The sequence below is a fragment of the Phaethon aethereus genome (genome assembly GCF_964289735.1).
Source record: "Phaethon aethereus genome assembly, chromosome: 2".
Taxonomy (NCBI): domain Eukaryota; kingdom Metazoa; phylum Chordata; class Aves; order Phaethontiformes; family Phaethontidae; genus Phaethon; species Phaethon aethereus.
Window position 1 is genome coordinate 166301521 of NC_138582.1, and position 21267 is coordinate 166322787.

Here is a 21267-nt window from a genome sequence, read left to right on the forward strand (position 1 = left end):
CCATTATGCCATAAAACCAAACAGCCTCTGTATTTAATTTTTTTTTAATGCTCAGCAGAGCTATGGGCATAGAAAATTTTCTTAAATGTGCTTATTTTTGCTTTTTAAGGGTCTAGCCCGTGGTTGCAGCTCTCCTAGACGAACTAATCTGCAAAAACAAATGAGAAACAACGGGTTTGTCCAAGAGGCAGAGATTTAGCACGGCTTATCTCGCAGCACTCTGTGCTTTTATAGGAAAGCCCTTGTATTCCTGTCTCTGTCTCCTGTCTTCCCCAGGGCTGCAACTGGGAGCCACCCAGTGCAGGAGCCAGTTCAGGGCTGGGAAGCCTTTGGCAGCTGGAACGGTCAAGGCTGGGTTAAGTTTCTCTTTGGTGCTCCATAGGGTAAATGCTTGTTCTTTGCCTAACAGAGACCTGTTATTTAATCTTCGTCATGCTTTAGATCTCTGTATGAGCTTCAGTAGCAGGGGAACGGGGCGCGCTTTTGTTTTTTCCTGCATACCTCAAATGGGTTTGCAAATGCAGTCTGCATTACAGCCCCTGCTTCACAGCCAAGTTGAGAGGTGCTTAGAGACAAAGCAGCTTACCCGGTTACACCTGTGTTAGCCAACAAAATGTCTCACGGCCCGTGCTTTGGCACTGTGTGTGTGGGTATGGCCAAATTCGTCCCTCAAAATGGGGTGGCCTCATCTGCTCCCCTTCCAGGGAGCAGCCCAGGGGCAGGAGAGCTGGGTGGGGGCCTGTGAGGTGGCACAGGAGAAGCAGGTGGCAAGCTGGCAATTAGCTAGGGAAGGTCACGGGACAGTGCTTGGGTGCTGGTCTTGCTTAGTTGACTAAAAATAAAAACAGTCTAAGAAGCAGAGCACTCGTAAGAGCTCCTCTTGTGGGTCCCAGCCCTGTGTGGTGCGCTCGGTCCTGGGAACTGATCCAGGGCTAGGCACCACGCTGCCACCCTTTCGGCAGCAAAATGGCACCTGCTGGGAGATGGAGAAGAGTTTTAAGGGTGACTTCTTAGAGACATGGTGGGTACGATTAGCACACCAGGGTCCTGTCCTCTCCCCCATGGCCTGGGGACACGGCGGGGCTGGTGCTTCCTGCTGCGGCCTGGGGACATGGCTGGGCCAGTGCTCCCTGCTGCAGCCGGGGGTGCCATGGTGGCTGGGCCTGGTGGCTGGGCCTGTGGTGACAGGGTGTGGAGTCAGTCAGCTGGTGCTGGAGAAGCACCGAAACCCTGTATATCACTGGAAGCTGCTGTGGTTTTTATTACTGAACCATCATGTCTCCTGCTCCAGGGTACCCATTTTCCCCAACTCTGCCCTCTTCAGCAAATCTTCCCCCCACCACCAAATGCCACCCAATTTTAACCCAGATGCTTGGCCCATTAGCTGAGGAGGGTTGAAGGGTGTGGGGTGCCATGGCTGGACCCACACAGGTTGTTACAGGACGCATTGCTGGAGGAAGAGGGCTGTGAGAAGGAGGGAGGAGGCAGGGTTTTGTGTCTGAGCCTTTTTCTGAAAGCCACAGGATAAACCCCACGAGGGCAAAGATTTTTGTCCATCTCCAAGCTGTCCAGCTTGGATACCCACCCCAGTGCAGCCTCCCAGCAGCTCTCCTCATCCCGTACTGGCGGGGAGTTTACATGCCCTCATCCCCAAGCTGCTTCCCTAACCAAATCTGGCTGTCAGGATGTTGCACAGGCTGTATCTGGGGGGAAAATGGCTCCTTAGCTGGGTTTCACCACCCTCTGCGAGTGTGGGGATGCCTGGGGGACATTTGGTGATGAGCGTGCATGGGGATGGGGCCACGGCGGAGGGCGGCACATTGCAGAGCACGGGAACGCTTTGCCGACGGCTCTGATCCTGTGGAATTTTACTGCGTATGGCACTGTCAGAAGGATGGCTATTTTGGGAGCAGAGGGTTGTAAGGAACCACAGACGTAACCCTGCTTTCTCTCCCTAAACCAAACACCTTTTGGATCCTCAGTCCTTTTCCATTGCAAAAGAATCACTGGGATGAGGGTGTGTTGGTATTGTGCCGCAGCCCTTTACATTCATCGAGAAAAATATCTTGTATGATTTGTGCCTTAGCTACTGCAACTTTTACATAAGTGATAAAACTTGCCATTCAACACCCTTGGGAGGTTTTTGTTATGGTGTTTGCATGGTACCAATCACTCAGTGTTTTAAGGGCATCGCTCTCATCTTACCTAAACTGAGGTGAATTCCCTGTAGTGTTACCTTAGCTTTTTGTTTTCCCTGGGGAAATTCAGAGGACAGTTGAAGTTCTTCGTTATCTCACACGCTGGATCTCAAATGCATTATGACATATAGCATATTCATTTATTTGCCAGTTTATTCTCTTTTGCTATTTTGTCAGTGTTCTTAAAGACTTGTTAAGTGCCCAATCACTTAATGTTACGTTGGAGGTGTCTGCTTATTTGTGTACATTATTATTTTGGGGACTGGTTGGGTCCTGTCATTGTGGTGATAAGAATTAGTTATATATGATATACACAGTTTTGCTAATTATAATTTAAAAAAAATATTGGGTTAGCTTTTTAAAATAGATTTTGGATTGCACCTCAAGTCCATCCCTGAGCATTAATTTCTGTCCCCTTTTGCAAGAGTATGTAAAGGGAAGGGTTGGTTTTGATCTAAAGAGGTTCTCTGATCTGTTGATTTTACCAATAGTTGTATGAGTCACCTGTGGGATAGCATGGGGTAGAGGCAGGAACTCTCAAAATGAGCTTTACCCCTGAGAAAAGGGTCTCTGAAATAGTATAAGTGTACCCCTAAATGCACGGATGTTTTATTGGGCGTTTGGTGTGATGGACATCCATAGTTAGCAAAAGCCTCTGATGGGTTTGGTTTTGTTTCTTTTCACAAAGCAGGTACTAGTTGTGCTGTAAAAGCGAAATTCAAAATCCGAAATGATGTAATTTAGGGACAGCAAAAGTTTACCATTGATTTGTCAGGTAAAGTATTAATAAACTTCTATACCTATTAGGGGGTGCATCCTTTGGCATCATATTTCCTTGGTAAGGTAATCGTGCTTTCAAGAAACCCCAGCACCTCACAGCATTTGTTACCTATGTGAATTTGTGTGTCCCAAGCTTAGGACATCAGTGAGCAAACTCCTGCCAAGAAATCTTGCCTATCAGAAGGGTCTGTCCTCGCTTCCTCATGTATAATTGCTTGGTTCGACCTGCTGAGCTGTGCCATGCCCTCGAGTTGCACACAGGGGTGACCTTGCCATCCCTTGGGTGGGGTTGCAGGATCCAGCTGCCAGTGAGCCTTTGCTGACTTGCAAAGGGAACACGCTCCAATGGTGTGTCTGCTGCCGTGCACAGTAATCTGGACTGGGGGAGGGTAATTGGATAATTTTTCTCTTTATCAGATACTGAACACTGTTCCAGACAGTGGCAAAATGATTTGGACATGTGGGTTTAATTTACATGGAGGTTTTATCTGCATCTCTGTCGCCAGATGGATGCATGCAGCAATCTGTTTTGCTGCAGGTCACTCTCAGACACCCCTTCTAAGGGGTGTGAGTTACAGAACAGTATTTATAGCTGCCTGTGAGAGTGCCTGTGTCCATTCTTAGCTTGCTTAGGGGCTTTTGTTATGGTCCAAGTCAGGCTCTTGAGCTTGAGCTTCTAGCTTGCTGGTCTCCTTCGTGGTATTGACTGGGACGGTCACTCTGATGGTGTTTATTTACTAATTGATCCCTTCTGCTATTTAGAATCGTAGAATCATTTAGGCCAGAAAAGACCCTTAAGATCATTGAGTCCATGCTGTGTTGGTACCTCTGCCCCTGGTATTTTGTGCATGGCCTGAATCCTGGTGGCAGTACATGTCATTGACAGTGTTTGCAGGTACTGAAGAAACCCAAAAGTCCCGTGTTTCTCTTAATCTCCAAGCTTTTTTTCCCCTCTGGCTTTTGGAGAAAAGGCAGCATTTGTCTTCACAAGGAAGTTCTTTGACACCTGCTTTCGCACAGGTTAGTGTTGGTGAGTTCCCTGGACCAGGAAAGCGAACCCAGGACTGGTATGACATTGGCCTTCTAACGAAGACAATGGGCAGTCCAAGTTGCTGTTGGTCCAGTAGACAAGAATTTCACTGTAATGTGTGGGCAAAGTTTGCTGTTACCCTGTGGTCACACTGCAAATAGAAATTAAAAGGTGTTGTGGCCATTGAACCTTATATGCTACTCTGATATTTGCTCTGCTCTTCATAAAGAAAAAAAAAATTAAAAAAGACAACTGGAAAGAGCTGCAGGAATTAATTAAAGGTTATTCTAATGTAAGAAGCTATGCGTTTCCATTTAGTTAAATGAAGAAGGGTTAAAAGGGGATGAGATTGCAGTCTGTGAATACCTGCAGAAGATGTGTGTGTGTGTAATTTATGCTAATAGAGGGGTCCAAGATACAAGGATGTCAGGATGTAATGAGTACAATACGAAGTGAGCTATACTCAAACTGGAATCTAGAGAGATATTTGTTACAGAGAGGTTATTGGAATAAGTGCATGAGCTCTTCAAACTGAGACTTTCTGGACAGCTCTCTGAAAGAGACTGTTTTGGCAATTCTAGGTCAAGATCATGATGTAGAGGCTACTAAATGAATTTCTGTGGCCTTTGTATACAACCAGAAAGGCTAGATCAAGTTAAGTCCTTTCTGAATTTAAGCTCTGGCTGCAGACTTGTGTAGTCTTGGGCAAGACTTTTGTCTGTCTCAGATTCCTCTCCATAAAATGAAACATGAAGAACAGCTCATGTCTCTTGCCATCTTGACAATTTAGCTGAAAGTCCATCAGGACAGAGACTGCCCTTGGCAGGTACTGAATGATGCTGAGAGTGCCTTGGCTTTCAGTTGAGGTTCTCTTTGAAAAGGAAAAGGAAAGGTTGATGTCCTTTGTAGGCCAAAGTTAAGATTGTCAATGTCATAGTCATGTGGTTCCGTATTTCTTTTTCATTACATTCATTACTATGTTTCATTACATTTCAATATTTTTTTCACTATATGTTCAAAGTCTTGCCTTTTGAAAGGGCTTTTACTGAAGGCGACAATCTTTCTGTGAGGCTTCCCATTCTCTCCTCATCCCCTCTCAGCCTTCACAGAACTACTCCCTCTGCCCAGGGATATTCCCAGCAGTTGCATCACCTTCCAGAGAGGTGAATGCTGGTGATGGAGGGTGCTGCTGGAATTTACACAGGCACAATGGCCGAACTGTGCCATCAACATCACGGTTGTGAAAAGCACAGTGGGATGTTTAGTGACCACAAGTGGTCACGTCTGTGGTTTTACGTTGGATCCAAGTGGAAGTGGGTATGACAACGTGCGGCCCCTTAGCCACACGCTCCAGCTTCGCTCAGTAATGACTCAGAGGACAATATTCTTCCCTTCTGCAACGCCCGGGATTTTTCCCCGACTTTTCCCAGCCCCAGCTCTGCCTGGTGTGTGAGAGAAGCCAAAGTCAGAACTTGCTGTGTTTTACAAGACTCTGTTTTACTTCTGCAGGCTTTTCTGTGTGCTTCATCCAGCTTTTTTTTTTTTTCTTTTTTTTCTTCAGTGTTGATGGAAGCAGCTTCATGGAACTACCGTAAGCTGCCTCTTAGTAATGACCTATTAGCGAAGCCAACAATAACAGCACTGTCTAGACCATCTGAACACAGCTAAATTATTCCTTTGTCCCTTCTTCATTTGCTTTCTCTCCTGACTGTTGAATTGTTTTGGGTGGTCCGTGTTGACCTTCAGGCTTGCTATTTCTCCGTTGCTTTTTTTTTTTCCTCTCTTGTTCAGCAGTGAGCCTGCTGTACTAAGACTGAAACTCCAGGTTCCTCTCCCCGGCACGCACACTGGAACCAAAGCCGTGTAGCAGTGCCGGAAATGTGTATCTGAAGGGCAGAGCGGTGTGTCATCTTGTGGCTTTTTGATTTCACTTCGTAGTTGATTTTACTAAGTGCCGAATGCCCTAGATTCATATTGGTAGTGCCTGGGACCTGTGAGTCTTAACATCTTACAGAACTGAAAGCTTGATGAGAGAAGGAGGTATTCTGGTTTGGATACAAGATCCTGCCAAAACGGATCAGTGTACTTTAATAAAAGTATAAAACCAGCCTTCACATGTCCACTGTAGCTCCACTGGTCACTGCTTCCTGAGAGTGCTCTTGGCTTACTTTGTGTGTTCCTCTCCTCCATGTGATTATGGATGTTTTCCCTAGTCCCCAAAACTTTGGGAAATTAATATCTTTGAGATCTCTATTATATTAGGTTGGAAGTGGTCCTTAGTTGGATAGGCTGGCAGTGTGATCGAATGACCTTTGTCACAGGAAGATGATTTTAAAAAGCACTAAGTAGGGGTTGTGGTGGGAAGTAGGGAAGAAAGAAATGAGTTTCCTCCTAAAGGAAATAGCTGAAAATAGAGCTGAAGATGGAAGAAGAGACACTGGGGACAAAGGGATAGTGCCAAACACGACTGAATTTTACATTTCATTTTTGCTGTCTGTGTAATCGGCTTTTCTTTGTCCCGCTCTTCATAGAAGAAATATTCCTGTTTACATGTCATGCTGGGGAGAGAGCGAGCTTTGCTGTACAAGTAACTCATCCTGTCAACCTACAATACCTCAAGTGAATTTGTACACAATGGTGCAAGAGTGAAGCTGGGCCATGAAGGTTGTTCAGGAGCAAGAACCTGCTCAGATTGTGCCAAGTCAGTGGTTCCCATGAGTCTCTGAGTCTATCTGAGCTCTGCAGATACTTCACTGGTGGTGTGCAACTTGCAGCTGTTTTGCTCTGGAGCCATGGAAGAGCTTGGGAAGATGTTTGCTGTGTAATCTCAATGCTGCCTTCTCATAAGGCTGAAGCGTACTTGGGTCCTACTGATGCTAGATCAGGAGAACCTGATCTTGCATGTCCCTTGGGCATTGGATTCCTATCGATTCTCTGGCATTATCCTCTGGGGAGAGCCATCCATCCTGCACCCTCCTCGCTCAAACCGAGCCAAACCAGAGAGCGAGCAGCCTGTGACGCCTCTCTCACTGGAGAAGCTTGGGAGTGGCATTTGGATTTAATTATCCAACAAGCTTCAGTGCTTGTTTGAATTTTGACTGAACTGGCTGAGCTGGCTGCTTGTTTCCATGGAACAAAGTTCTCCACCCTTCTTGGGAGTCAGCTCGGAGACCCCAAGAGCAGTAATTAGGATGGGCAAGAGGCTTAGTCTGGAAAGCATCAGTCCCTGTGCAAAGCTGTCATGGAGAGGACTGGGAAGTATCAGTTTTGCAACCGATGATGCAAATTGTGCTCCTGCTCTGAAGTTGCTTCAGAGCATGGTGTGGGCTTTTTTTTTGCTTTGTTTTGAACATTTGAGGCTTTGGTCATAGTCCCGCTGAAATTGCAGTTCTCTTGGCCTAAAATCCCACTGTTAAAAGTAGTTAAAAAGCTACTTAAGCACATAAAAATACAATACTTCAAGGAAATAATGTATTTCTGCTTGTGCTTAAGTCATGTTCTTTCACACTTCAGCAGCAGAAAACAACTTTTCCTGCTCATATAGGAAGAAGTTTTCTTACCTTATTTTGTAGCAGGGATGGCATGGATGTGTATTTTGGTTTTTTGGCAAGTAACACTCATGTTTTATGATGAAAAAAATTCTCAAATGGTCTTCAGAATGCTCTTTCGCATTGGCTTTTTAGTAGATAGAGGAATAAAAATGCTGAGTTGTCAGCCTAAATATTAGAAATATCTTCTCTTTCCTTCTTTTTTTTTCCTAGTACTTGATTCAGGACAGCTAGGGCCCAGTTTTACACCACTGATTCTAGGCTGATTAAGTCGATGGCTGGATATTTCTGAAAATGGGCTAAATGTAAGCAGTTACTCAAAGTGAGTGGGTGCTTCTTGCTGTGCTATGTTGGGAGAGATGCAAAAGGATGCTTCTGGCAGAGATTGTATAGCCTGACTTTCTAAGGAAATGTGACTTTCACAATCATGCATATGGGGTTGCAGCACCAGGAATTTTTAAACCTATATTTGATGGACTCAGACTGTGTTGCAAAAAGTTTTGACAAAATTGCTGGGTAGGTAGAGGAGGAAGACTCTGTTATTGCTTTGAGGGCAATGTAATATAGACCCAGCCTTTCCTGGACATTGGAAACCCCTTGATGTTTAAGAAGACAGAAGTCCATGGGAAATTGGCCTTCCTTGCTTTCTCGATCTGTAAACAACTTGTCACAAGTTAGCTTGAATACCTTGACTTGGTGGCCACCATAAGCCCCATGTGGTAGGATAAGCAGCGAAGACATCCAGGTTTTCTGTATGCCCTGCAGAGGTGATTGCCTATCGCAGTCACTCCGTTTTGCAGGGTTGCTCACTTCCAGCTTCCTTCTAGTGAACTTTTGTGGCAATCTCTTGTGACTACTGTCTGTATGAGGGACAAGGTAACCTACCCTGTAGGAATAACACTTAAGCAGTGGCCCTGAATACTCATTGCTAGTGGTAATAGGGATAAGATCCACTTCAGCTCAAAGATATCTCTCTCTCGATGTCTTCAGTGATGCTATGTGCTCGTCAGGTATCCTTGCAAAAGTGTGGTTCATGCTGTTGCTCTCGGATCCATGGTCAATGCTCATGAGTACCCATGGGATGTGGTGGGAGCTCTCTGTGATACGGTCTTTGAGAGGTATGGGCCAGTTCTTGGGGGCTGGCAAGTCTTTCTCTTGGGAAGAGTGGTGAGAACAGCTGACAGTCACTCCAGAAAACTTTGAAGTTACTCTGTCCCTGTTTGTTTGTTTATTATTTTTTTTTATTAGTAGTGCTGTTGACCTCCAGCAAACCCTGTTGTCCCTTCTTGGCACAGGCAGTGATGACTCTTATAAATTCTGGAATATTCTTGCAGGGCACTGGTGGATTAACCAGGGATGCATCTCCTCGCAGATGCTGCCAGGCACATCCAGGGAGGTTTGGAGGTGGGGAAGCAGTGGTAAATCGGGTGGTTTTGCTAGCAAAAGCCCAGCTCTGCCACTGCCCATTGAAGTCCTCTTTCCCTTTGTCTTTAGGGACTGCATTTTGTGTTGGCGAGTTCAGGAAACTTTTGTTGTCACTCGAGTTGGAAAAAACGGAAGGGGAGAGGGGCATTTTAGAGATTACAGCTTTGGTGGAAAATTCCTGGAGGGCAGCGTGTGGGGGTGTTTGTTTTTGTGGTGGTTTTTTTTTTTTTTTAAACTGGTCCCTCCCCCCCCTTCCCTTCCTCCTCCACAAAAAAGGGGTTTTTCTTCTTTTTTTGTGTTGGTTTTTTTTCCTACTACAAAATCTATCTGGAAAACGGTGCTGGTTGCCAGAGGTCCCTTTTAACAAAAAAACCAAACCAAAACCCAAACTATGGGAACATTCTATTTCTTTTGGTTTTTTTTCCTGAACTAGAAATGAAAGTTGTTTTTTTTTTTTCTTGAATGTTTTCTTGTAGCATTTCAGTTTACACTCCCTGCCACCCCTCTGGAAAAAGATACCTGTGTTTTCAGTGGGTAGGGAAATGTGGAAAAGGAGAGACATTGCATTTTCATAGGAATTTTATTATTTTATTAATTAGATATTTAATATTGATCTAGAAAGATATATTGATATTATATTCTTAATATATATACACACACATTGCCTACAGGAAAATGTAGGCATTTTCCTAATGCCTGCCTGGTGTAGGCATTAGGGCTCATTTCTGAGCTCTAAAATAAAAGTGACACTGGATTTTAAACATTTTTCCCCAATTTTCCCTTATGTCTGTGATTCTGTGATTTCTTTAATGAGATGGCTTTGGGTGCACAGGCCATTGCATGCATGAGAAGTCTTTTTCTCACACCTTTTTTTCACAGCTTCAGTCCTGATACAAACCAGCAGGAGAGGCAGGAAAAGAGGTGATACTGGATCTGCGCATGAGGATCCAGCACATATACCTCCCCGGGGAAAGAACCTTAATGTTTGGGTCCAGTCCTGTGTGATTTCATATCGTTTTTGTCACCTTTCACATCTTTGCAAACTTTGAGTTAAATCTGCAGGCTGGCTTAGAGCAGAGGTGGCTCTGTCCTTGGGGACAGTCAGTTTTACACAAAATGCAGTAGCCGTATTGGTATTTTTTACAGTAATAGCTCCATGTGCCTAATAACTGCCTGTCTTGTCTGTATCATGAACACGGCAGCATGCAACAGGTTTTTGCACCCTTTGAACGGGTATGTGGTGCCCTAGATTTTGATAGGGCTTTTAGTGCTCGTGGTTGGTATTTCGCAATGAAATAGTTAAGAACTGCTTTAAGAGACCACGACCATAGATGTAAAAGTGTTGAAAAGGAGGAGCTTGGTTTCAGACTGAATGGGTCCATCAAAGTTCTTTCGTTACTGAAGAAATCTGAAATACCGTACAGGCTCTCAGGGTGTCTCTCTTCTATCCTGGATAGTCGAGTTTGTTGTCACTTCCATTGAGGTTCTTGTCCTCTCCCTTGGTTTTTCATTGGCTCTAGTTTTGAAAATCAGTTGTGGCTCTTGAGACTCTTCAATGAAGAGGGAGGGAAGGAGGAGATGAAAAACTGAGTTGTACTCCACCTGCTGTGTGGAAAGGTTCTGGGTCCGGAAAGGTTTCTCTCCTCTCTCTCTCCCCATCATCTTACACCTCACAAACTGGATCCAGCGCCCCTGGACAGTGCATCCAGCCTACGGGTCCCTCTCCAAAGGGCTCCGTGGGCAGCAGACATGGGCTATGAGCTATATGAGCTGTGGGAGCTGTAGGAGCAGTGGTTATCCACACTCAGCCACTGGATTTTCTGAGGATCTGTCTCACCTGTGATGTATTTCCATGACACGATGGGCCTGGAAGGACTGTGGTGTAGTCTTTGTCTCTCAATAGGGAGGCTAGGCATCGTGTCTTTTGACCCATTTGAGTTGAAAGATTGTATTTGCAATGCTGTGTTTTTACTCTGCACTTCCAGGGGCAAGGTTACCTTCCACACTTCAGTTCTCTCTCCTCCTTTTCCAGATGAAGAAGAAGCTCTGAACTCTATTATGAAGGATTTGGCAGCGTTGGGCAAATGTGGGGGGCTGCTGGACAACAACAGGAATAAAAACAGTGTTCACTCCAGCAAACAGGTAAGGCATTGCTTGAGTCCACCCCAAACTGCAGTAAACCAAAGAGGTGGGCATGGTGCTTACCATGCTGGGCAGAATTTAAATGTTAGAAGTGAAGTTAACAAGTGCTACAGGAGCTCAGCACATCAGAAATAACGTAATTTTACCAAGGCCTAAGCTTTAGGATCAATTCTTGAAGAGCTGAAAAGAAGCTGCAGGCATCCCCATAAAACAGAGGAGCAATGGAGGAGCAGAGGAGAGTGATACCCGAAGCCATTCACAAATACAGCAATAGAGCATGAAACTGATTTTAAATCTCAAATCCCACCCCAAGGCACTTGTTTCTCTTGCTTAGCACTGAAAGTAGTAGAACTTGTTACAGGCTATGCAGCTTTAAGATTTGGATTAGTCAAATGTTTTCTATTGACAGCGTTGATGAAATACAGTATTTATCATGTGCTCATTTTACTTCAGATATTTGAAAGACAGACTGCCAACTTTGAGCTGTAGACACCCAGGCTCTTTTGGGAGGAATAATGTCATAAAGTGTTTAAATATTAATTACTGATGTTTATCTTTAAGCTCCTAAAACCAAACGTTTTGTCCCTGTTGCGCATTCGGAGTTGATTTGGTGAGCAAAAACATTGTCCCTTGAGCAATGTCAGAAGTTATTTGCTGACATTGATATAATAGCTGAAGTGAATTTAATAGCCTGTTTGTGTATGGAACAAATATTATGTGAGCACAAAAGTTGTGAAGAAGGAATTCAATTGTCAAAAGACCAACAATAAAAGAAGGGGAAAAATAATTAAGAGGACCAGGAGGCTGCTGGAGAAGCATGCCAGCAAATCCACTTGGAATTCAACTTCTAGTGCTATGGCTTAGGATAAGCTTGCAATCAACTTTGCAATCGCTGAATGTCTAGCAAGGAAGAAAACAAATTGTCATTTACTGTCATCATGCATGTTTTAATGGCACTTGTGCTACTAGCAAAGAACTCTGGATGCAGAGGGGAAAAATCCTTTCCCGAATCCCTCTAGACTTCCTAGACACATGCAGACGAAAACGCGTGCGCACGTAGCGTGTCTGTTTTAAAGTGTGTCCTGGTGGTAGCAGCTGTCCAAGTTGAATCACTGGATTTGTGTTCAGCTCATGCTGGAGTAAGTCCAAGATGTTTACAAAACTGACTGGAGAAATTCAGAGCCGGCTCTCTGCAGCTGCAGGCAAAGCAGACAATCCAGCACAGCTTTGGATGGCTCCAAGGGTAGCATTTTCAGCAAGTTGATGGGTGGAGACCATACCAAGCCATCTCGGGATGCTTTCAGGATAGCAAAGCTTTTTCAGACTTCTCTTAAATAACATATTTGTTTTCTCACAATGGGAGAAAATCCCTGCTGTCATTTTTGAAAACTTGCTGTAAATGCTGCAGATACACAGTTAACCAGATATTTAGTCAAAAGTAATAAAGATAATAGTTTTCATTGGCTGAATTCTCATCTACAAAAGTTTCATAAAATTGACGTCTTGCAAAAGTTTCATAAAATTTGTATCCACAGCCCATCCACTCCGTATCTTCATTTATAAATCACCAGTAGAGTTATGTTGTGCTCTACTATTAGCTTTAGAATTGTTGGCTGCTACTTGCATTTCATTTTATTTTGTTAGGAATCAAACTGTTCTTCCCAATTACAACACTGATGCTTGGAAAAAACATTGCCTCCTTTACAATTTTTCTTTTTATCCATAAGCGGACTAGCTGTCGCTGTGTGCTCATAGTTACTCAGAGCTCTCTGATGGAGGAGGCACAAATAGTCAGCATCCCGCTCTCCTCACACATCCGGGGCTGAGGATTCAGACCAACGGGCCCCACGAGATGAAGGGCGTTGGAGTATGTTGAATTGTTGCTTCACTAAATTGGACTAGCTGGAACAAGTCTGGCTTGTGGGACGACGGCAGTCTAGTCTGTGAGGTGGGGAGTGGCCAAAGTAGGTGGAATTAGTGGGGACTTGGTTCATGTTTGCAGCTCAGAAACTTTTAATGGACTTGTTTGGGTCACTTTTATTTTTTTTTCCTTGTTTTTTAGCACAGAAATTGATGGGGGGAAGATTGCTTTGGTAATGCTGTTGTCATGCATGTGATTTGTTCTTCCTTTGGTACTTGGTGTTCCCTTTTTTTTCTTTCTTTTTTTTTTTTATTCCTGTGATCAGGTTAGCTGCTTGGGCTGAAGGATGCACTGCACAATCTCCCTTCTGGGAGAGGGAGAGTGAGGCATGGGCCATTTAGATGCTAAATTTTCCTCTTGGAAATCTCATTGTAGGTGTCTCTTATGGGGCCCTGCAGCAACATGCTCACATTGAAATACTTGGGTCTGGTTGTTCAGTTGTTAGATTAAAAAAAAAAAAAATTCAGTGGAAAAATGCTTTTCTGAGGCATGGGAATCCTTTAGTCAGTGTTCCAAATTTCCAGTGAAAAACACTTTAAACAAGAATGTGTTGACTAACTAGCCTGTTCCTTTGTGGCTTGCAGCAATTTTTTGGTCCACAAAGAAACACAACCAAAGTGCTATCTCATCCCTGTGTCCTGGAGGAGTTCCTCAGTGCTCTCTTGACAGAAGTTGAAATTTGGAGCCTGCCAGATAATATTCCTGGTAGGCCTGGGCCACACAAGAAAGTAGTCTGTGGTGGTGTGTGCTACACAGTATTTCTTCACGAAAATATCAAGAGTTTTGCTGCAGATCATTTTATGACATGAACTTACCCTTTGGCAAACTGCTTAAAAATCTTTATTTTAGTTTGCTTTCCTTACAAATGAGTTTAGGACTAAGGCTGAGTTTCTGGATGTCTAATGCCTCATGGTAGAAAAAGCTGGAAAGGAGAACAGCAATACTTGATGCACAGTGCAGCTGAGTTTCCTCCCTTAGATTGCTCAGGCTGCTGGCAGCAGATGTGATGACTGAGCTTGAATCTCCTGAGCCCTGGTCAGGTGTCAGTCACTAAGTTACGCTGCTTTTCTGCCTGGTGAGAAAACAGGGAAGAGAGGGGTAGAGATGGACACCCTTTTCCTTCCACATATAAGTTACAATCTTTAAAATGGAGCCGTTTTTGGGGAGCAGAGGGGTCATCCTAACGTTATTCCTAGTGCATCCTCTGCACTATTACTCCTCCATTATTCCTTTTATCACTCCGTTATTCCTCATGCATTCTCTGGCATGGCTGGAAGGAGTCCTTTCAGGCAGTCTCCTGGACTGAACAGACAAAGGAGTTTGTTTACAGCAGTGGCTCTGAAGAGGGGAAGGAGGAAACAGCAGAATAAAGACCTGCATTGTGATCACTAAGAAAAAAGATGAGTGGGATAAGGAGGGAAACCACAAAGAAATACCAAACAAAAGCATGGAGGAGAAAGGAGCAACTATATTAACATTTATTTTGCATCTGTCTATGCACACATCCATTTATTTATATAAATAGTGCTTGGCAACTCACAGTATGAAGTTGGTTGTCAGTGCTGCGCTTCGGTCTAATGACAAGGCGTTGGTGTGGGGCTCTATCGTGGCTGATGACAGCTAGCAATGCCTCTGCCGTGTTAATTTTGACTGCAAGTTCTCCCACGGCACTAAAGTCCAGTACTTGCGAGGAACGCTTTCTCATGCACAACAAATGTCAGACTGACCTAAAGGTTGTCCTTTTAGTAAATTACCTCTGGACTGTCTTTTCTTTGGCGAGTTGGATGCAGGACGAGGCTTGCTCATATCTAGAATAAAATACAGCTCACGTTCTAGGGCTCTCTGTTTGTAGGTCCTCAAGCAGCCTAAAAGGAGTTTGGCTTTATCATCTCTGTTTTACCGTTGGGGAATATGATGAGGGTCCGTAAATATCACCTTGAAGATGGGAGTCTCTATGAGGAGATCTGCAGGGATTGCCCTACCTGGGGAGCAGAAGCAAGGGACCAAGAGGGCAGCAGCACCGGTTGGGAAAGGCTTGGCTGGAGATGGCAGAGGCAGTGGAGTCCCAAGGATTTTGGGAAGAGGCTTTCCCTTGTCTGTGTGTGGAGCTGACTTGGGTGCTAAGAGGGTAATACCAAGGAAAAATCCAGCTGGAAAAAAAGCTATTCCCTTCCAGGTAGGTGGTTTTGGATAAGCATTTTGAAGCCTGTGATTTCTGCTGCTGTATAAACCAAAAATAGCTATAACAAGGAGCAGTGAACCCTCTAGACATCATCTTTCCATTGGCCTCTGAGCTGCTCACGTGCTGGGCTTGCATTTTCAGAGGAAAAGAGCTGTAAGGATCCAGGAGGACCAGGATATCTCGTAGCTTCCACCCCTCAAGAGGAGAAGGGGGCAATCCCAGACAAACCCCTTTCTGTCTGATTGCTGAATAACCCGAAGTGCGTGGGGTTTCTGTGCAGATAATTCCTAATGACGCGAATTAGTCATCTCCTATTGCGGTTTAGGGACGCAGTCCAGCTGTCTGGCTTGTAATGAACGTCCTGTTGCTAAAAGCAGGGGTGAGCACAGGACTAATGCAAACAACGTGCACATCGAGGAGATGCAGAAGTCCCCTTGGCCTGGCCCTGCAGTGCTCATTTTTCTTAGCCAAAGCCAGAAGTCGAGGAGAAATCCCACCACTTTGTGGCTTTGTACAAAGGAGTAACTAGAGCACTAATGCTCAGCAGGGTTTTTTCATTGTTTCCTAATCCAACAAAGTAGAAAGTAAGAGAAGTGAAAATAATCCCTCTGCTTACTCTCCAGCATGCAGAAGTGGGTCTTCTTCATTGCCCTTCTTTTACACAGGAGGAAAACTGAGGCAAAGTAGATGCTCAGGGTCTCGTGGGTGGGCAAGATCAAAGCTGGAATGAGCCCTACTTGGTGCAGCACTGAAGGGAGGAGGAGACCCCTTGTGATGATTTTTTCCCTGCCTTTCTTGACCTCAGAAGGGTTAATGCTGGAGTCTGAGACTTTGTCCCAGGTGGTTTGTGAGGCAACCATGGATTTAGGTGGAAGGAGTGATCCAAAGGCTGTGTCCCCGTGGTGTCTCAGTATGGACAAAGCTGTCCTCTGGTTAGGTTTGACAAGAGCAGCCTTAAAAGCAAGCCACAGAGGTGGGGTCCACCCAAAACACCGTGTCTGACAGTGGCTAAATTTGGGAGGAGGAGAGGACATGACGGGGGGAGTCTTTGAACTTGGCGCTTGTCTGGGATTTTGCAGTGTGGCAGTTTTAGGTGCTTCAGCTGTTGGTGCCACACTAGTGCACGGGCAGATGTGGAGGTCCTGGCCTGCAGTCAGTGGCATTGAGGCGATGCAGCGAGGGTGTCCCTGTGCCATCGGTCACCCTTCTCCATGGACATGGCGTTGCTCAGATTGGACCCATACCCTGATCCGATCGACCTTCTGGGTGTTCAGCAGTGAGGGTGCGGAGCACCTCCTGTTCCTCCAAAGCTACTTCCATTTTAGGCCTAACTGAATGTTTTCCTGCTCTCCGTGTATGCTTTTATTACAAACAGCAGTCAGCTCTTCAGGGATCTCTGTATAAGATCATGATTCACCTCATTTGGAAACACTTCTTCCACTTTTTTCCAACATTTTCCTTAATCTAAACCAGTGCGCAGGGCTGCTTGCTGCAGCTCTGGGGGCTGAGCTTGGCCAAGCCCGCTGGGGTGCATGGTCCCCAGCCTAGCACCGAGTGGGCAGAAGCAGTTGCCCCCTTTTCTTCCCCCGATTCCTGTCAGCGCTTCCTCTGAAGCTTGGCAGTTGTGGTCTTTTCGTGAAATTAGAAGTTTTGAGGAAGGAGCTAAAAATACCTCAAGGAAAGCCTGGAAAGATGGTGATGGGTTTGTGGCCACTGCAGTGGCTTTGCTTTTTCCTTTCTGAGGCGGATGGCAAGAAAGAATAAAATACCATTTGTTAGCAGGGCTGGAGGAAATGCTGGTACAAGTATCTCGGAGAAGAAATTATTGGAGAAACGAAGGGAATTACTGTGGTATTTCCTGCCAGGGTTGTCGCTTACTTTGTTCGTGTTGCAGCAGGGCCTACAGGCGCTAGCCAAGACGCGGGCTCCTCCATGCCCCGTCGTACGGAAATGCACATGGAGAGGGGAAGGTTGCTCACTACATATGACCCAGGAGATCAAACATCTAAATTTTGTGCTTGGCTCTGCCACTCTGCTTCATAGAATGAATCACAGAATGGCTTGGGTTGGAAGAGACCTTTTTAAAGGTCATCTAGTCCACCCTCTCTGCCATGGGCAGAGACATCTTCAACTAGATCAGGTTCCTCAAAGCCTCATCCAACCTGACCATGAACATTTGCTTTGATGGGGCCTCCACAACTTCTCTGGGCAATCTGTTCTAGTGTCTCACCACCCTCATCACAAAAAATTTCCTCCTTATATCCAGTCTAGATCTACCCTTTTTTGGTTTAAAACCGTTGGCCCTTGTCCTGTCATTACAGGACCTGGAAGAAGTCTCTCTCCATCTTATAAAGCCCTTTTTCTATATCAAAAGGCTGCATTAAGGTCTCCTCAGAGACTTCTTTTCCCCAGGCTGGGGTTTTTCTTCACACCCTTAGGAAAAGCAGCCCATGCCTCAGTTTCTCCTACTTGCTCCGTTACCTGCCTCAGCTTTCACAGCTCTCCATGAAACCATCACTGAGATCCTCTGCCAGAGCTCACTGTTGAAAGCTGGTGCCTTGTGGCATGGCCTTACCCCTTGCCTCCACCATATTTAACACACGCCCTTCTTGGTGTTCTTCACAAACTAATGACCTCTTGATTGTGGGGAGAACAAGGCTGCCATTAACCCCATTTGACATCTGGTGGCAGGGAGGGTAAATAGCAGGACTTGGATTGTGCAGGGAGGAGTCGCTGTTGTTTTCATGCCTCACAAAGTTGCAAAGGAGAGTAGGACCGTGCAGTCTCCACCACCCGCACCTCTTCCATGACCTGTCCTCTGGAATTTTCATGTTGTGTTGAGGTCCTTACGGAGAAGACGCACGATTGAGGGAAAGGCAGGACCAGTGTTTGAGATGCTGGGTGCAGACTCATGTGAGACTTTGCTCCAGCACTTGGCGTGCCCCAGACTCCCTGTGTAATCTCAAACCAGTTGCTCCAAACCAGATTTCTATGGGTGTAAAAAATCACAGCCTGCTCCAGCATTTCGGAAGTGCTTTGCATCCCCCTGGGACTTCCTAGTGCCTTGGGCACTGCCCAATTTTTTTTTTTTCTTTTTTAAAGGAAAAAAGTATTTGTTGCTGATTAGCAGTGATGAATTCAGCTTTAGCTCTGGATCAAAAACATGAGCAAGCCAAGGGAAAATTGCAAAATAAAACTATAACCAACTTCTCAGATTATGCGTGTGTATATGTATATACATATTTCTCCCTCTTGCAAATGCTTAGAAGTTTAAGGTCTTCATTTCTTTGAGAGAGGCAAGAAGTAGTGGGTTTTATATCAGCAAAAAGAATAAATAATAAACTAATTAACAAATGAAGTGGGTTTTCATTCCCCTGTTGCAGCCAGTGTACTTGTTGCTCTGCTCAGAAGCAGCGTGGGGCAGCTGGCTTACTTCTGTTGGCTTCGGGCCACAGCGCATCAGCCCTGTTGTTGATGTGGAAGAAAAGGATGCAGTAGGGTCGTGGCTTCCCCCCCCGCCCTGCCTTCTCTCTCTGGAGCTTTATACAAGTGTTTTGACATTTTCCAGCCATGAACTGTTTTTCAAAACTGATTTGTCTGTGAAATTTGTGTTGCTCAGCATAAACAGGCAGCGTGTGTTATGTCCCAGCTCGGTGCAGCATTCAGGTCTGCACTGAAAGTGAAACCTGTGTTTTGAAAGGTTTCCTGCAGCAAGGCTGGAGCTGCATGAGCTTTTCCCTTTACATGCCCTGCTCCTTTGTAAGGAGAAACCTCAAAAATTCCTTGCTCTTATTTTTTTCTCCTACTTCAGAGAAGGACTTTGTGGAGCGCCATGCAGTGAACCCACCCCAGCTGATTTACTGCCAGCATCCAGGAGGAATGAACCAGCCAGGCCCTGTTGCGAGAGGCACACGCAAATAAAAATTGGCATAAAAGAGCCTGTATCTTTTTTTCTTTTCCAACAGAGATAATCCAAGGTGGCAATCCCACCTGTCTTTGCCTGTCTCTAGAATGGTTTGGACCTTCAACTCTAGGTTGGTTATGGTCATCTGTTTTCCTTTTGAATTTTGGACGGTTTTAGAGTTAGTTTGGTATTCTTATGGGTTGGGCCTGGTTTTAGAAGTGAACCTGGAGTTTGTCCAAATGTTGTGGGTCTGGAGAAATGGCTGCAGACACCAAGGTGATGTAAGTGACTATTTAGCACGGGCTGGTAACAGTGCCGGAGTGCCCCATTTGGTGACTGTCCCGGCACTGGTTCTTCCCAGCCTTTCTGGAAACACAGAAAATGACACAAGCAGAGATAAAAAGGATGCGTTTCAGATGATCCAAGATGTTTACCCTGAAGCTGCTGGGTTTTTTTTTTAAGCTTTTCAACCGAATCACCTCCAGCCATGACTTCCTGAACTTCAATGGGCATTTGCAGAACTTGAGGAGCTGTCAGTTTAAAAATAAACCTAAGGACGCCTGTCCAGCTCATTTTCCCCATTAGAGGCAAAGCTGTTTCACTGTGGCTCTGCTTTCCCTCTGAGAGGATGGAAAGTGTGCCTTCACACGCTAGCAATCCAGGGCTAGAGATAAGGCCCTTGCTCAGGAAGGGCTGTCACCCACCCATTCAGGGATTATCCCTGTGAGATGCAGGCAGTGTGGGACCGAGCCCTCCCTGGTGTTACACCTCAGAGAGAAGTGGTGAGTGCTTTTTTCTCCATGGGAAGGAGAACGCTATTTGAGGAGGCTTGTGTGCACTAGTAGAGACAGAGCCCTGGTTAACTGGGGTGACTAAACCTGGTCTGGGAAGTAAAGAGAGTTTTGATCTGCCTTGGACACCATTGGAAAGTCCTGGTATGAGCCAAGGGATGCTAGAGGGATGCTTGGCTCAGACTTGGTCTGAGAAGCTATGTGAATGAAAAGGCTCCTTGTGGTCTTGATCATTGCTAAATATGCACAAATAAAGGATGGGAGAAGTGGCTTTTACTAGTCCGTGCACAGTTGTGTGCTCAGTCTGCCCATGACTCCGCTGGCTCTTCTTTGGGCAAATTTAATGATTTCTCTTGAGGTCAGCAATGGGTCAGTTCAGGGTGGGCATTTACTGTGTATAGTGTAGTGGTGCCTGATTTACTTTGCATTTTGTATGTCCTAAGAAAATAACAGCCACCCCACCACCACCCCAGCACTGTTGACTTTTAAAATCCAAGACTGTCTCTCCATTGCCATTATAGCATACTTGCTTTTACTTCTTTCTTCATTGCCCCAAATATTCCTGTGTTCTATTAAACATTCTCTGAACTTTGCTTTTTGGGTTTCCAACAGAAAAATACTGGGATAAAACCATGGGAAGCACTGAAGATGGGCAGACATCTGACACTTAACATGTTTGCTTCTGATAATAGTGCCTTGTTCCAAACTGAGTTCAGAGCATTCAAAATTTTCCACTTTTATTAATGCATTTTATTAAAACAACAGTTACACAGATGAGTCGGTGTCCTCTTGTTTACCGAAGACCTTATTTTTTGACAAGCACATTTACCAGCAATGTGGAGTTTCCCCAAAGTCCATGAGTCCATCAGGCAGCTGGGCCCTAAATAGACCAGGTGCCCACTGGAGTTAGGGGAGTCTCCCTGAGAACTGCTGTCAGCTTTGGATCTGTGTGTCAGTCTGGGATGCAGTTTGGGACCTAACCATTTTCTGCTTTTTCTTTCAGCAACGAAATGTCAGGATCAAGTTTGAATATGAAGGAGAGAAAAGGTATGTACCCAACCCAGTCCCCCACATGCACAAGGACAAATTACCCTTTTTACTCAACATTGTCCTACTGACTTCAGCCAGCTGCAGATGAGCTCACAACAGCATTCGTTCCCCTAAAATCCACTACAATTTTATATGTAAGAGCCTTGCCTCATCATCCCCTTGCCACATGCCCCATCCCACTCCTGGGATTTGCACACAGGCAAAGTGATTACAAGCTGGAAGTCATTAAATGCCTCTTACCAGGGATGCAGAGTGCATGCTTGGATCCTTTTCTCTTTTTAATTCTTGAGCCCTGC

At 45.2% G+C, this 21267-nt stretch overlaps 1 protein-coding gene across 1 annotated transcript in view; it reads left to right on the forward strand.

The window, feature by feature from the left end:
• Window positions 1–8609: 8609 nt before the first annotated feature.
• Window positions 8610–21267, forward strand: part of LOC309402668 (mitogen-activated protein kinase kinase kinase 3-like) — a gene marked incomplete at both ends in the record, with an annotated part of 43884 nt that continues 31226 nt past the window's right edge. The window contains 3 exons of the mRNA XM_081996528.1: window positions 8610–8674; window positions 10967–11123; window positions 20925–20968. Coding sequence (XP_081852654.1) covers window positions 8610–8674; window positions 10967–11123; window positions 20925–20968 — 266 coding nt within the window. The remainder of the gene's footprint in view (window positions 8675–10966; window positions 11124–20924; window positions 20969–21267) is intronic.